We start from the raw sequence: 14,838 nt of genomic DNA on the forward strand, positions 1-14,838 counted from the left end.
AGGCCGCCAAGGGAAGTGCTTGAGTCACTGCCAGTGGAGGTATTTAAAAGATACATAGATGTGGTGCTTAGGGACATGGTGTAGTGGTGGGCTTGGCAGCGTTAGGTTTACGGTTGGACTTGATGATCTTAAAGGTCTTTTCCAACCTAAACCATTGTATGATTGCATTGTTTGTATGATCTAGGGCTCTGACAGCTGATACCTCAAACCAGACAGCTCCTTTAGAAACCTGTCACGACGACGCCCGCCACGCACATCAAACTGACTACAAACGACTGCATTTAAAAATATACCGCAGCGGAGATTACACAGGGATCATTCTTCCCGAACAAGAGACATTTCAGAAACATTTTGCTTTTATTTATCTTCACACAGGATTTCATTGATCAGCTCTTGTGTTAGAGCATCATGGCTCACAACAGATCCTTCAGCAACTCAAAACCTTTGGGGAGTTTGGCCACAGGCCCAAGCTCTAGCCTAAGGGGGACACATTGGATGTAATTTCTATTTCTGATCAGCTGGGCATATGCAGAGGCCACAACAAAACCTGCTTAATACTGAGTATTTAATCTCAAGTTGTTGTTAACAAAGTCCTATTGAAATAATGAAATAATAAAAAAAAAAAAAAAAAAACCTCTGTATAAGACCACGCTTCATGTCCTTCCCAAATACTTGATAAGGGGATGGGGAGAAGAGGAGGAAGAGGAAGATAGGGTTACTTACCCTTGGAGAACCGCTTCTCCAGTCATCTAAGAAATCACCTCTGCAGTCCGGTAACCAGCCAGGAAGACTCAACAAGGGAAATGGGTGATATTCTCCTGGAGACCCAGGGACTGAGCTTCCAAAATATAGTTCTATTTCATAGAATCCCAGAATGGTTGGGGTGGGAAGGGACCTTTACAGGTCACCGAGTCCAAGCCCCTGCCGTGAGCAGGGACATCTTCAACCAGATCAGGTCGCTCAGAGCCCCGTCCAGCCGGACCTGGAATGTTCCCAGGGATGGGGCATCTCCCACCTCTCTGGGCAGCCTGGGCCAGGGTTTCACCACCCTCAGCGTAAAAAAAGTCTTCCTTAAATCTAGTCTGAATCGCCCCTCTTTTAGTTCAAAACCATCACCCCTTGGCCTATCCCTACAGGCCCTGCTGAAGTCCGTCCCCATCTCTCCTATAGCCCCCTTAAGTCCTGGCAGGCTGCTATAAGGTCTCCCCGCAGCCTTCTCTTCTCCAGGCTGAACAACCCCAGCTCTCAGCCTGTCCTCACAGCAGAGGTGCTCCAGCCCTCGGATCACCTTCGTGGCCTCCTCTGGACCCGCTCCGGCAGGTCCGTGTCTTTGCTGCGCTGAGGACCCCAGCGCTGGACGCAGCACTGCAGGGGGGGTCTCACCAGAGCGGAGCCCAGGGGCAGAACCCCCTCCCTCGCCCCGCTGGCCACGCCGCTGTGGATGCAGCCCAGGACACGGTTGGCTTTCTGGGCTGCGAGCGCACATCGCCGGCTCCTGTCCAGCTTTTCATCCGCCAGTACCCCCAAGTCCTTCTCCGCAGGGCTGCTCTCCATCCCTTCATCCCCCAGCCCGCATTGACACCGGGGGTTGCCCCGACCCACGTGCAGGACCCTGCACTTGGCCTTGTTGAACCTCATGAGGTTCACACGGGCCCGCTTCTCCAGCTTGTCCAGGTCCCTCTGGATGACATCCCGTCCTTCTGACGTGTCAACTGCACCACTCAGCTTGGTGTCATCTACAAACTTGCCGAGGGTGCGCTCGATCCCACTGTCCATGTCACTGATGAAGATATTGAACAGCACTGGTCCCAGTACAGACCCCTGAGGGACACCACTTGTCACCAATCTCCATCTGGACATTGAGCTGTTGACCACTACACTCTGGATGCGACCATCCAACCAATTCCTCATCCACTGAACAGTCCACCCATCAAATCCATCTCTCTCCAATTTAGAGAGAAGGATGTCGTGGGGGACCATGTCAAAGGCCTTACAGAAGTCCCGACAGACGACATCCATAGCTCTTCCCTTGTCCACTGATGTAGTCACTCCATCAGAGAAGGCCACCAGGTTGGTCAGGCAGGACCTGCCCTTGGTGGGCCAATTGAACTTGACCTGGGGAAGTGACATCCTGTGTCTCTGTGACTTCAGCCACAGGCAAGAAGAAATCTTTACTTTGAACACCCCTTTCCCTCAGCTGACAGTCTTGATACAGGAAGCATTCAGAGGGCAGTAACCATCCCACCTGCCAAGGAGTTTAAAGGGAGATTCAGAGACACAATCTTTCCGAGAAATTACCAGTCACATGAGGGGGGAAAAAAAGGGACACTGAGGTCCAGGCTCAGCAAAGCATAAAGACTCTGGAAGGAAAAGCACAGCTAACAAAAATACTGTCTTTCATTATGATCTTGCATTAATGGTTTCTCATCTAGCATTTTTAAAGCATCTTGACATAGGAGGCATAATTTAAACTTATAAATGAACCTGTTAAAAAAAAAAAAAAAGACACACCCAGAAGATTTAAGCGGTGTCTTTTTCCCTCTGACATTCACAGGTATTTTAGAACCTGCCGTCACTTCAAGGGCGTCAGTTGTATACAAGCCCAGGTCCACCATTACCCCTCAGCACACGCCTAGTACTGCTCCCCGAGTCTCGGGCAGGCATCTGCCTTGGGAAGGTGGAACTGGAAGCCCAGACACTTCCCATGACTTCAGCCTCAGGAGACTGAAGTTAAGTGCCAGGGCAGCTACTCCTGGCACTTGAAGGCACATGTGCCACGGTTATGTGACGAAATGGGCTCTCCAAAAGAAAAGCATCGGTTCCCACCACAGGAAACGTTGGGGCTCTGATCTACCTTGCACTTAGCCCACACGGGACGCTGACACCAAGCGCTCCTCTAGTTATTACAGTTATCGGCACTTTCTCTCTGGCCAGAGCTACGTCGCAGCACAGAGAACGTAAGCATCAGTAGGAGAGGAGCAGAAAGCAAATCCCAGTATGCAGGCTATAGCATTGCCAGGAACAGGGTTCTAGGGGCTTTTTGGAAGGCTGGCTTTTGCACGCAAGAGGTTAAGGTGAAATACAAGAAGTGCTACAACAGGGATACGTACATACTCAAGTACTTCACCAGATAAAGGAAAGATATTTATTCCTTTCACAGATTAAAGATGGCTATTAAACATCAGATGCATACTTAAGAGTTGGCTTTCTGGATCTGCCTTGCAGTTAAGAAAATGTCTATAAGCAATGCTAAATAGAAATGAAACTTGTATCTGGAAAGTTTTAAAGAGCTAAATAGGGAAAAGCGAGGAAAAAGGGCAGACTGAGGCAGAATCTCTCTGCTAGAAAGTTACTGAAGTTGATAAACCCCACAGCAAGGTAAGGACTTCAGCAAGGTAAAGAAAAGCTGACCTAAGAGTGGACTGTATGGTATTAGCCAGAATAGCGGTCAGAAGTAAAATTCAGGGAAGAGCCAAAGGTGATGCTGTTCAGGTCAAACCAAAAACTTCAGCTGACGCAAACAAGGAGGTAAGACAGCTGCAGGAGACAGATTCCCCCTTCTTTAGGCAAAGAAGCCTTAAAATTAATATTGACATTGTAGTTGGGCGTTTCTAAACACTGAAACAGTGCCATAGCATAGTGAAATTTCTCCTTCCCCATCAATCTTTGTCATAACTGAAGCTATTCCAGTTTCAAAACCAAACCTACAGCTGACTTTGGCAACCTGGTAAACAGATTGCCAGCTAAGCATGCAGTTGCTTTTTTGTTTCTCATCAGACTAGTCCCAATATCTACATTTCAGTTGGACTTTTAGCTCGTTTTTTCCTTTGGACCGGCTATTATTTTCTATTACACGTAAATCAAGTGGAAGAGTAGGGAAGTTCGGCTTGTATGAGCATCAACTTAATTCCCCAGGCAATACGTATTCCTTGTTCCAGCTGGGGAGGAACTGCAAGAGTATTATTGCACTTTCCCAGAAAATTCCACACATTCAGACTGAGAGCCAACACACAGAGCTACCACATTCTCAATACTCACTCCTAAGAGAAGAGATGGAGGAAAGAGCAAGGGAACAGGCAAGACAGACTCTCTGATGACAAGAGTTTTACACTGGGTAACTGGGTAAAACTCAGTAGTGCTTTGAGCATACCTTGTCTGGATTTGTTTCTTCCTCAAGAACCCTCTTTCCTTTCAGAACTCACACAATTCTGAATTAAGCTTCCCACTCCAAGATAAACTCACCAATGTTGACCCTTTCAGCTGTTAAGATCTGATATACGGCGCGTAGGTGGAAGAGGGGAGGAGTCCATCTGTAGCTGAAAGACGATCTGCATGCATTTTACGCAAATACAGAAAAAAGTTAAAGAACTGAATTTTAAACATCATTTGTCAACTCCAGCCTACATTTTTGCAACATAAGAACCCATTTTATTACCATCGCTGTCTAAGCCTGTGTGAAAGCTCCTTCCCGAACCATACAAACCATCTAACCAAAATAAGTGGCCAGCTCACACCACCATGAGATGCTCAAGCCAGTCTCAACTGAAAAATACAAGTACCTCAGTGCAGCTTTAGTTTGAAGTGTTACTTGAACTTGGTTTTTCAAAAAGACTTATCACAAATGGTTTGTTAGCTAGCGTTACAACAATTTTTTTCCATGGAAATAGCTGCAGTTTTGCTTCATTGCTAAACAGCAAGATACAGTCTTTTAAAAAAAAAAAAAAAAAAGACACGAACACAGGAATCCAAAGCCGGTGGTTATTTTTTACTTGAAGACTCTCTGAAACATTAAAAAAAAAAAAGTATTGTTACAGTTAATTAATTCCTTCTGGAATTAAATTGGACATGCTCGGTCAAGGTGATGATATGGCAAGGGCAGTCTGACTTTTACAAAACTGATATTCAAGCATCATCAATACACACAAAGGACAGGCTCTGATGCACATTTGTTACATTGCAACCTTCGCTCAGCCTCAGTAAACATCTTTGGAATATAGATTTAAAAAAAATTCAAGAAACTTAAATATTCACAGGACAAAACCATAACATTATTAAAAATATGAACAGTAAGATTTACAGAGATCAGCAAACACAGGCCGCCTATGGATAATCAAAACAGAACTTGCAGAATTTACACTAATCGCAAGCGCAGATCTGCCACACAGAGGCTGGATTCCAGCAGCTCGGAACACTTAGGACTGAGAGGTGGTTTTGGAATTTGGTTACTTGCCTAAGGCAGGGAGGCAATAAGAAAAGGTAGGTGTGCAGAAGGCAAAGGCCAGGTAAATCAGTGCTAGAAGTTCTTGTTAAGCCAGGAGTCTAGAAGTACAGCAAGGAAAAAAAAAAAAGAAAGGTTGTTTGTTCTTTTAAAAATTAAAAATTAGCCAAAAGTTATCAGTATATACTTTCTACATTGCATAAACAGTTCTAAAGTAACTGAAAAATTAGAAAACACTGCATTTATAACAGCTACAGTTAAATACATTTTAACAAGTGGAGTTAGCCCATACAGTTCAGCTTTTAAAACAACTTAACACTTTTCCTTAACAACAGCATATGGCATTTCTGTGTCCCCCATCTTCTCAAGCCCTCTTGAATTATAAATTCAAAATACACCATTTATCAAAGACAGTGCTACTAGTTCTCCTTAGTATATCACGGATTTATTGCTTTATTTTACTGGTGACAAAGGCTAGGATCTAAACTTTTAGAGAATTTAAGGCAATCTCACAAGACCAACACCTTAAGGGCATTTACAGCACACAGTGGTCTTCATTCAAACACCAGGAAAAATTTGATATTTAAAAACGACAGGAACACTCAGATTTTAACCAAAAGGACCCTTTCAAGCATCAGTTATATCTTCCTAACACATAACCCAGCACTGAAGTCGTAAATCATGCCAGAGCACCAATGTTCAGAAAAAGAAAAAAAAGAAAAAGTCAAAGGAGGAAGTTCCAGGACATCTTGCATAACTCATTCTTACTCATTTAAGAACTTGTTGGAAGATTCACTCAGATATTTGGATAGCCGAATCACTTTTTTCCATTCGTAACATGGAAAATGAATTATGATCCATCGGATATACTTAAAATGCAACTTACAAAGAAGCGTTCAAGACTGACAGATACTATGGCGTATTCTTAACAGCTTTGCAAGCTGATTCACCTGCAAGAGCTCTGAATATTGTTTTTCCTAATATTTCTTTCATATCCCAGAGTTCATTATGAGCTCCTTGTCTGACGCTCTGTCTTCTTAATAATCACTAGGAAAGCCTGGCTTTAGAGAGCCAGGCTGCAGTGAAAATATCATCAAGAGCATGTCTATGTTTGCAGTTTTAATTACGACCAAGTTTACTATTGACACAGATCTATCAACTGCCAGTCCTGCAAACCCACTCAGATAAACAATTAAAAAAAACCCTAAAAACAAACAAACAAAAAACAAACAAAAAACACCCAGCAAGAACAGGCTTGTCAAAAAAACCTAAGTGTGCTCAGCATTAGGCTACCCCTTCTCTTGCAAATACTTTGGAAATTAACTGAAAGAATACAGAAAATTCTTTACAAGTGATGCAAGATAACACTGGTCCAATGCGCATGTGCATTCTTTTTATTTCTACACAGAGTGAAAACAAATACCATACAGAAAACAGTAGACTACAGGGTTTTTTTTAAAGAAAGAATTAGGATATATTGTTTCAAGATGGTTTTGTGAAAACAGAAAAGATTACTTTCTGTGAAAGAAATTAGGAAGCAGTTATTCCAACTTCAGACCAGGTACAGCCTGACTGGATTTGCAGTAAAATTTGATTAAGCAGAAATTACTGACAATGTATTAAAAATAAGCAGAGTCCTACTGCCATCCAGCAGGATGAATGGATAGGATTTGCGCTCAGCAGAGAACCCTGCATGTAAACTATTCCCATCTGAATCAGTCATTGAGACAAACAAGACCTCATGGTGCTACTTGTAATTTTTTCTAGAGAAGAATTACTTTGCCAAGAAGCTCATACAGTTTTCTACAGCCTTTTTCTAAAAGAAATTGTTGCAAATAGCAGGTTTCTGGTGAGCCAGAGAATCCACACTACACGGAGCGCTTGTGGTAACTTCCATCTGGGAGGATGGCAAAGACAAGCTCTCTAGCTTTTGTTCAGAGGGCAACTTCTGTTCCTCTAAATGAAGATAGCAACTTTCATCTCTTTGGAAGAAGAAAGACTGGGGGGTTTGTAGCACTCATTGTCATAGCAGAAAGCAGTTTTTGTCACATAAAAAGCCTGGAACGTGTCCCATAACTGAAGGAACTTTTCCCCTCAGCATTTCTTCAGAGCACAACTAGATAGATTTATACTGAGAAACCTTTTTGAATGCTTTAACAGCAAATAGGTTAGTGCATTTTCCTTGCTAATGTTCCCTAATGCAACAAGTACACTGGTTTACATTCTGTTAAAAAAAAAAATCCCTATAGAACAAGTCATTCAAGAAGCCACATAAATTATTTCTTGGCACTTCTCTGCACTCACACAGGAGAAGTTTCAGCCATTTGCAACAGCATGTTTTAGTTGGAATACCTGACGCCAAAGATGCTTTCTTTTTTTTTTTTTTCCTGAATTCATGAAATGCATCAGTATTACCATGACAGGAGTCATTCTTCTCTTCAAGCTGAAGGATTTGACATTTAGCTCCTTTTGAGTTGGTGACTCAAACACTAATCCTGCATGCAAATAAAGCTAAGATTTATCCATTGTAGCAGCAGTGTTCACTGGGCGCTGCCTTACAGCACTGGGTGATGAGTTTTTGTTGGACACCTCTTTACCCTCCGTTTCATCATCTGAGATATCTTCCTCATCTGCTTCTTGCTCTTCATCCAGCTTTTTCAGCAGCTGAGCTGACTCTGGAGCTAGCTTTCCTTCAGGAGAAAGGAAAACATGCATACACAAATAAATACCATTACCACGTGAAATACACTTTTTGTAACATCCTGGGCTAGCACAGAATTTTAATGAATTTAATCCAGGTAGCACTTTCCAGTATCAGTCACTTAAGCTGTTATCTTAGGCAGAATTGTTGCTAGCATGAAGTTACCCACAGGTCAAGTATTAACAGATTACAGACTACCTAGACAAGGTAATATAAAACTTCCTCCAGCTTTGAAAAAAAATGAGTCAGGTTCCTACAAACCATAAACCAGCATTCAGATAATCTTCCAAGACTTTTTAAGATTACCCTGAAAAATTCCAGAGACTAACCCCAAACTGAATCACTTACTACCCACAGAGATGCAAACTCACTTTTAATCCTCACTTTGCCCCTAAAATTTATGCAAACCCCCAGCTTAGCAACACTGAGAGCTCCACTCAAAACTTTCATCTCCCTGCACATACAGAATTTCACATCTTGCAGGTATCAAAATGCTGTAAAAATATTTTTCTATCTCCTAAAAAAGTTTTTTAAAAATCGTTTAGCTTTAGCTAAACACAAAATACAAACCCACTATAAACCCTAAGGGCAAACAGCTGCAGGTAAAGCAAAGCATCAATCACAAGTGTAAACTTCTACACTAAACCTCATGTCCTGCAGACACAAGTTACATACTGATATTTATTAAATAAGGTTTACCAAGCAGCTTCACTATATTAGAAGTGGGCTTACTTGCATGAGGGTACTGTGGCGGTCTGTGCCTTTTGGATGGACAGATACAGTCTGCCAAGAACACCATTACCTGCAACCAAAGAAAGACAAGTTTAAACTTCCAAACATCCTGCACATTGGAATCACAGAATCATTTAGGTTGGAAACGACCTTTAAGATACTCGAGTCCAACTGTTAACACTGTCAAGCCCACCACTACACCATGTCCCTAAGCACCACATCTACACAGCTTTTAAATACCTCCAGTGACAGTGACTCAACCACTTCCCTGGGCAGCCTGCTCCAGTGCTTGACAACCCTTTCAGTGAAGAAATTTTTCCTAATATCCAACCTAACCCCCCCCGGCACAACTTGAGGCCATTTCCTCTCATCCTATCACTTGTTACCTGGGAGAAGAGACCGACCCCCACTTCGCTACAACCTCCTTTCAGGCAGTTGTAGAGAGCGATGAGGTCTCCCCTCAGCCTCCTTCTCTCCAGGCTGAACAACCCCAGGTCCCTCAGCCGCTCCCCCATCAGCCTTGTGCTCCAGACCCTTCCCCAGCTCCGTTGCCCTTCTCTGGACACGCTCCAGCCCCTCAATGTCTCTCTTGTAGTGGGGGGCCCAACACTGAACACAGCATTCGAGGTGCGGCCTCACCAGTGCCCAGTACAGGGGCATGATCACTGCCCCAGTCCTGCTGGCCACGCTATTCCTGATACAAGCCAGGATGCCGTTGGCCTTCTTGGCCACCTGGGCACACTGCTGGCTCATATTCAGCCGGCTGTCAGCCAACACCCCCAGGTCCTTCTCTGCCTGGCAGCTTTCCAGCCACTCTTCCCCAAGCCTGTGGCGTTGCAGGGGGTTGCTGTGACCCAAGTGCAGGACCCAGCACTGAGCCTTGTTGAACCCCATACAATTGGCCCCAGCGCATCGATCCAGCCTGCCCAGGTCCCTCTGCAGAGCCTTCCTACCCTCCAGCAGATCAACACTCCCACCCAACTTGGTGTCATCTGCAAACTGACTGAGGGTGCACTCGATCCCCTCGTCCAGATCATTGATAAAGATATTAAACAGAACTGGGCCCAAGACTGAGCCCTGGGGGACACCACTTGTGACCGGCCACCAACTGGGGTAAACTCCATTCACCACCACTCTTTGGGCCCAGCCATCCAGCCAGTTCTTTACCCAGCGAAGAGTACACCCGTCCAAGCCATGCACAGCCAGTTTCTCCAGGAGAATGCTGCAGGAAGTGGTTTCCGTGGGAAAGGCTTTACTAAAGTCTGGCTAGACAACATCCACAGCCTTTCCCTCATCCACTAAGCAGGTCACCTTGTCATAGAAGGAGATCAGGTTGGTCAAGCAGGACCTGCCATAAACCCATGCTGACTGGGCCTGGTTGTCCTGTACGTGCCGCGTGATGGCACTCAAGATGATCTGCTCCATAACCTTCCCCAGCACCGAGCTCAGGCTGACAGGCCTGTAGTTCCCCAGATCCTCCTTCCGGCCCTTCTTGTAGATGGGCATCACATTTGCTAACCTCTAGTCCACCAGGAGCTCCCCGGTGAGCCAGGACTGCTGGTAAAGGATTGAAAGCAGCTTGGTGAGCACTTCCGTCAGCTCCCTCAGTACTCTTGGGTGGATCCCATCTGGCCCCATAGACCTGTGTGTGTCTAAGTGGTGCAGGAGGTCGCTAACCCTTGGATTATGGGAGCTTCATTCTGCTCCCCGTCCCTGTCTTCCAGCTCAGCAAACTGGGTACCCAGAGAACAACGGGTGTTACTACTAAAGACTGAAGCAAAGGCGGCGTTGGTGTAATACACAGTAGTCACAAGCCAATCTGTTTCAAGTGCTTCACTTACAAGTCCCAGTATCAGTCCCGAGAATAGGGTTGCCAATGCAAAAACAGCATACGAGGCCCAGACCGGTATTCCAACATTTTCTGTTAAATAACCATGGCAGTGCTGGAATAAAAGACAAGAGAATCATTTCAAGAACAGCTGAATATCATGTCTGTTAGATAAAATAAAGCAGAGATCTAAGCACGTACCCTGATCCACATTGACAACTGAAACAAAGCTGACATACTGCTCATCCTGAAACAAAGCAGAAAAAAAGTGAAAACATCTTTAAGCCAGTCACATACCTGTAGCTTCTGATGTACCTAACTGGTCATTATTTAGTCCAATGTTGAACAACTTTCTGCTCACGTCTGGTTTCCCTTCTAACTACTTTGGTTTTAATCTTCTGTTTTGTCTTTTACTTCAATAAACACTCTACCTTCAGTACCAACATCAGCTTGTATAATGTTCCACATATGGACAACTACAAATTCACAAGCTTCCTTGACTTGGATCTGCTGACATACGAATTTCAATTACTTTTGTTTATGTTCTAAGTTATATTCGGACCAACAGCCTATGTGAAGCCAGCTGGAACTCTATTGAAGATATTAAGAATTAAGCATCTGGAGATCATCTTAAAACAAAAAATTAACCTATTAAAAAAAAAAATCAGGTTATATAAGAACTGAGAGATCTTCAGACACTTAAGTTTAGCTGTATTTTACATACAAGTGAAAAAGACCAGGCTATCTGCCACGTATATCCTGCTGATTCTGACATTTCCCTGTTGTTGTGAAACTCCAGCATTAAGAATTCACTACCTGTAAAGGAAAGGAGAATTTGAAACATTAAGCCAACCTAAGTTGCTAATGAGTGAGCTGTGGAAGAAGCCTGCATACTGTTTCAGTATGCACAAAAAATGGAGCTGGTACTGTACACTTCTAATAGAAATCTTATTAATGCTAAAATTAGTACCCTCTCACACATTCCTTGGTGTGGGCTAATACTTTGTAGGAGATCGACCACACAGTTTGAAGATTCAAATAGCATTGCGAGTAGACAAAGTAACAATGCTGAGATTCCCAGAAAAGCCACAAAAAATGTAAAATTTCAGTCTAGTATACCACGTCATCAACTGAACACTGCTACAGTACGGTTAGCACAGAAGTGCTTCAGCCGTCATTGCTCTAACAGAAGAAAAACCATGAACAATTGGGTTCATTTGCCTCAACCAATGGTGTCCTCAACATGCTTTATCACTCACAGTTCCTCAACTACTCTGAAACCACCACACAGCACACGCAGCAACAACTAAAAGCACTTCAAAGCCACAAAACTAGAAAGGACTCCAAATAACATGTTTCTTCTCAGACTATAGAGTCTCCCCACTTCACTTTTCCTTTAACGAAGGAACCTTCACCCTTCCACTCTGCTTTAACTTTGCTACAGGTACATCTTCTTAAATGGCCAGCCCATATCTTACAACTATGTTGCTACATTATTTTCCAGTTTTTATTGCTAATTTCCTAGAATTTAGCTAGGCAAAACATCTTTCTGCTGTATAAACAAAAGAACAACTTCAAATGTCCGTAAGTTACCTACAAGAGTTTAGTAAAACAATACACCCACCTGTAACTATTTGAAGTCTTAAAGTAAACCTTGCTCAGGACATCTTTGCTATGCTAGTGCACACAATCCTCCCACAGCTGATGAGGAGGCGTGACCACCCATCATCACGTTCACATACTTCTTACTAGCACAGAGCTGCTAACAAGGAGGCAACGCCACGTACAGCATGCCTAAGGACCTGTCCCAGCATGCCCTTAAAGTGTGCATGTCTGACAAGAAATTATTACAAAAATCATACCAAAACTTACAGGAAAGAGGAAGGGCCAAACCATGATGAAACTGGTTCAATAGATTTCCATTCCTGGTCACTGATGAAATTTATGAAGTCAGTTTTAGTTCTTGCACCCTGGTATTTCCTGAACTCTCCATCTTTACAGCTGTAAAACAAAGAAAAAAAAAGTCCTTTATGTTAGACAGTCCAAGCATGCAGCATTTGCTTCCACTCAACATCTTCCCTCCCATCCCCTTGCCATTTTTTTGTTTGTTTTTTGTTTTTTTTTTTTTTTTTTTTTTTTTTTTAGTTTTACTTTGCTTTAGATGATATTGGCTCCAAAATGTTTTCCAAAAATCCTGACTACAAGTATTTCTAGCATCTTGACTCCACGTGTACCTTGGCTAGCTTTAGGTTGTGATTCCATAAATAGATAATGATCTTCCTAATACACTTGCCACACAAGTGTATTAAGATCAACCTACAGAGAAAAGATTACAAGCCAGAAACACCCATGAAAAGATAGAATAAATAAGGCCTGAAGGGAAAAGAAAAAAAAACAACTGGCAGTACTGTAAGGTCACAGCAGGTAAGACAGTGGTTGTCTCTGTGTAAAGTAACTCACGCTCTTAGAGAGCACGGTAAATCTCATTCGTTTGCCCCCCAAAAAAGGGAAAAAAAAAAGAAGTCCTCTCTCCTGCAAAAATTCCTGCTGCATTGCATACTTACTGATAGATGGTAGGAAGAGCTGTTATGACAAATCGTCCACTTAATCCTGTAAGAAAACAGTTATTTTCAGAATAGTAGAGCACTCTTACATAAGAAAAGGCAAGAAATGCTATTACACATGGAAATAAAACCAGCTGCTCCCAGGTATCAATCTTTAATTGCAATCAAACACAAACTTGTGCATATCAAAGTCTAAAGAAGAGTTCCTGGGACAGAGAACGAGAAAATTTCTCCGCGGGGAAAAAGAAATGTCTGGGGATAACCGTCCTAACTTGACTATTTTGGCTGTAGCTCTCCAGAGAGAGATGCTCTCTTCTCTTCCCACATGATCTGCAACCTCCAGTGCTTGCAGAAAATAATCCAAGTGAGGATTTCAAAAGTTCTTATGTGACTTTGGAGAAAAGTACTAGCACAGACAAGGTCATGATTACAACCCCCCCCCCAGACATGAGGGCAATTCAGAGAAGCGAGCTTCAGGTGAGGGAGAGCAGACTGCTTGCACTCCCTTTTGCCAAAGGGAGGTCCTGCTACAGGGAAGGCTGAAATCACATTTTTTTCTCTGTACGATGCTTGAAAAGTGAGGTCAAAAATCTCCTTGAAATCCTCCAAGCCACTTTCTAGAGCAACCTTCTTGCTTCCTTTATCTACGAGAAAGACCAGACTACTTAATCTATATATAGCAATCTGCCTTCAGAATAGATCAGGAAAATACCTTTATTATTCCTACTGATTCTGTTCATTTTCGAAAAGCACACACGCTTGCACCCAACGTTCTCCCCGAGCGCTCAGAAGCCCCCAGCCCCGGGGAGGGCGTTAGGGGCGCACAGCCGCCTCCCCCCCCCCCCCCCGACTCTCACCCGGCTGCTCCGTCACATCCACTTTGGCTATGTTCACTTCCAGGTCCTCGCCCCACTCGGCAAACTTCTCCCACTCGGGCTGCAGGTTCTGGCAGGCGGGGCACCAAGGGGCATAGCTGGGGGCAGCACAAGTCTGTCACTAACGGGCACCCCTCGGTCCCCCGCGGCCTCAGAGCGGGCCGCAGAGAGACCCCCCCACACACGCTCCCCGGCAGCCCGAGCGACCCCCTCCCGACTCACAACTCCACCATCCACTCGCCCTGCAGCAGCTCCCGCCACATGCCGTCCGACAGCACCTTCACCGGGCTCCGCTTCCCCAGCGCGGCCGCGCCGGCCGCCAGCGCCAGGCACAGGAGGGCGCACAGCCGCCCGGCGGCCGCCATCTTGCCTTGCCGCGCCGCGCGCGCTTCCGCCTTGCCGCGACGGCGAGCGAGAAGGGGGGGGGGGAAGGTGTCAGCCGGGTCGCGTGCCCCTGAGCACGTCACTACTGGCACCGCCCCCACGCCTAGGCGCATGCGCCCCTCCTGCCGCCAAGCGCACGGCGCGTGCGCAGAAAGGCGGGTTCGGCGGCCGCGTGTTTGGGCGGGGCAGGGAAGACCCGGGGGCGGGCCCAGTGTGCGCGGCAGCCTATAGAGCGTCGAGTTGTGGGGGCTCGTGGACGCTGGACTCGGCCAATGGGGGGCGCCGGTTCCTCCGCCGCTGCCTCCTGCGGCGCCGCCCCCCCACCCTATTCCTCACGGGCGGTGTGGGGCGGCCGGGCCGGGCCGGGCCTCGGGCCGCTTTGCTGGCCCCTTTCTGTGGCAAGCCCCGCTCCCAGCACCGCCCCGGGGACGTGGTGGAGAGCCACTGCTTCCCCCTGCTGCTGTGCAAGAGATGGCATCTCCACAGGGAGCCCAGCCCCTCAGCTGGACAGCAAGAGGGCCTGTGCAGGCTGCTTG

At 45.3% G+C, this 14,838-nt stretch overlaps 1 protein-coding gene across 1 annotated transcript; it reads right to left on the minus strand.

The window, feature by feature from the left end:
• Positions 1 to 4,744: 4,744 nt before the first annotated feature.
• On the minus strand, positions 4,745 to 14,430 carry TMX1 (thioredoxin related transmembrane protein 1). Its single transcript, XM_075503951.1, has 8 exons — positions 14,141 to 14,430; positions 13,901 to 14,016; positions 13,044 to 13,089; positions 12,352 to 12,480; positions 10,681 to 10,726; positions 10,493 to 10,594; positions 8,652 to 8,721; positions 4,745 to 7,908 (listed from the first exon to the last, which is right to left on the minus strand). Exons 1-8 carry the CDS (start codon positions 14,413 to 14,415, stop codon positions 7,730 to 7,732), a joined length of 963 nt encoding a protein of 320 aa, XP_075360066.1. The 5' UTR covers positions 14,416 to 14,430; the 3' UTR covers positions 4,745 to 7,729.
• Between the last annotated feature and the right edge of the window lie 408 nt (positions 14,431 to 14,838).

Source organism: Mycteria americana, chromosome 5 (genome assembly GCF_035582795.1).
Source record: "Mycteria americana isolate JAX WOST 10 ecotype Jacksonville Zoo and Gardens chromosome 5, USCA_MyAme_1.0, whole genome shotgun sequence".
NCBI lineage: Eukaryota > Metazoa > Chordata > Aves > Ciconiiformes > Ciconiidae > Mycteria > Mycteria americana.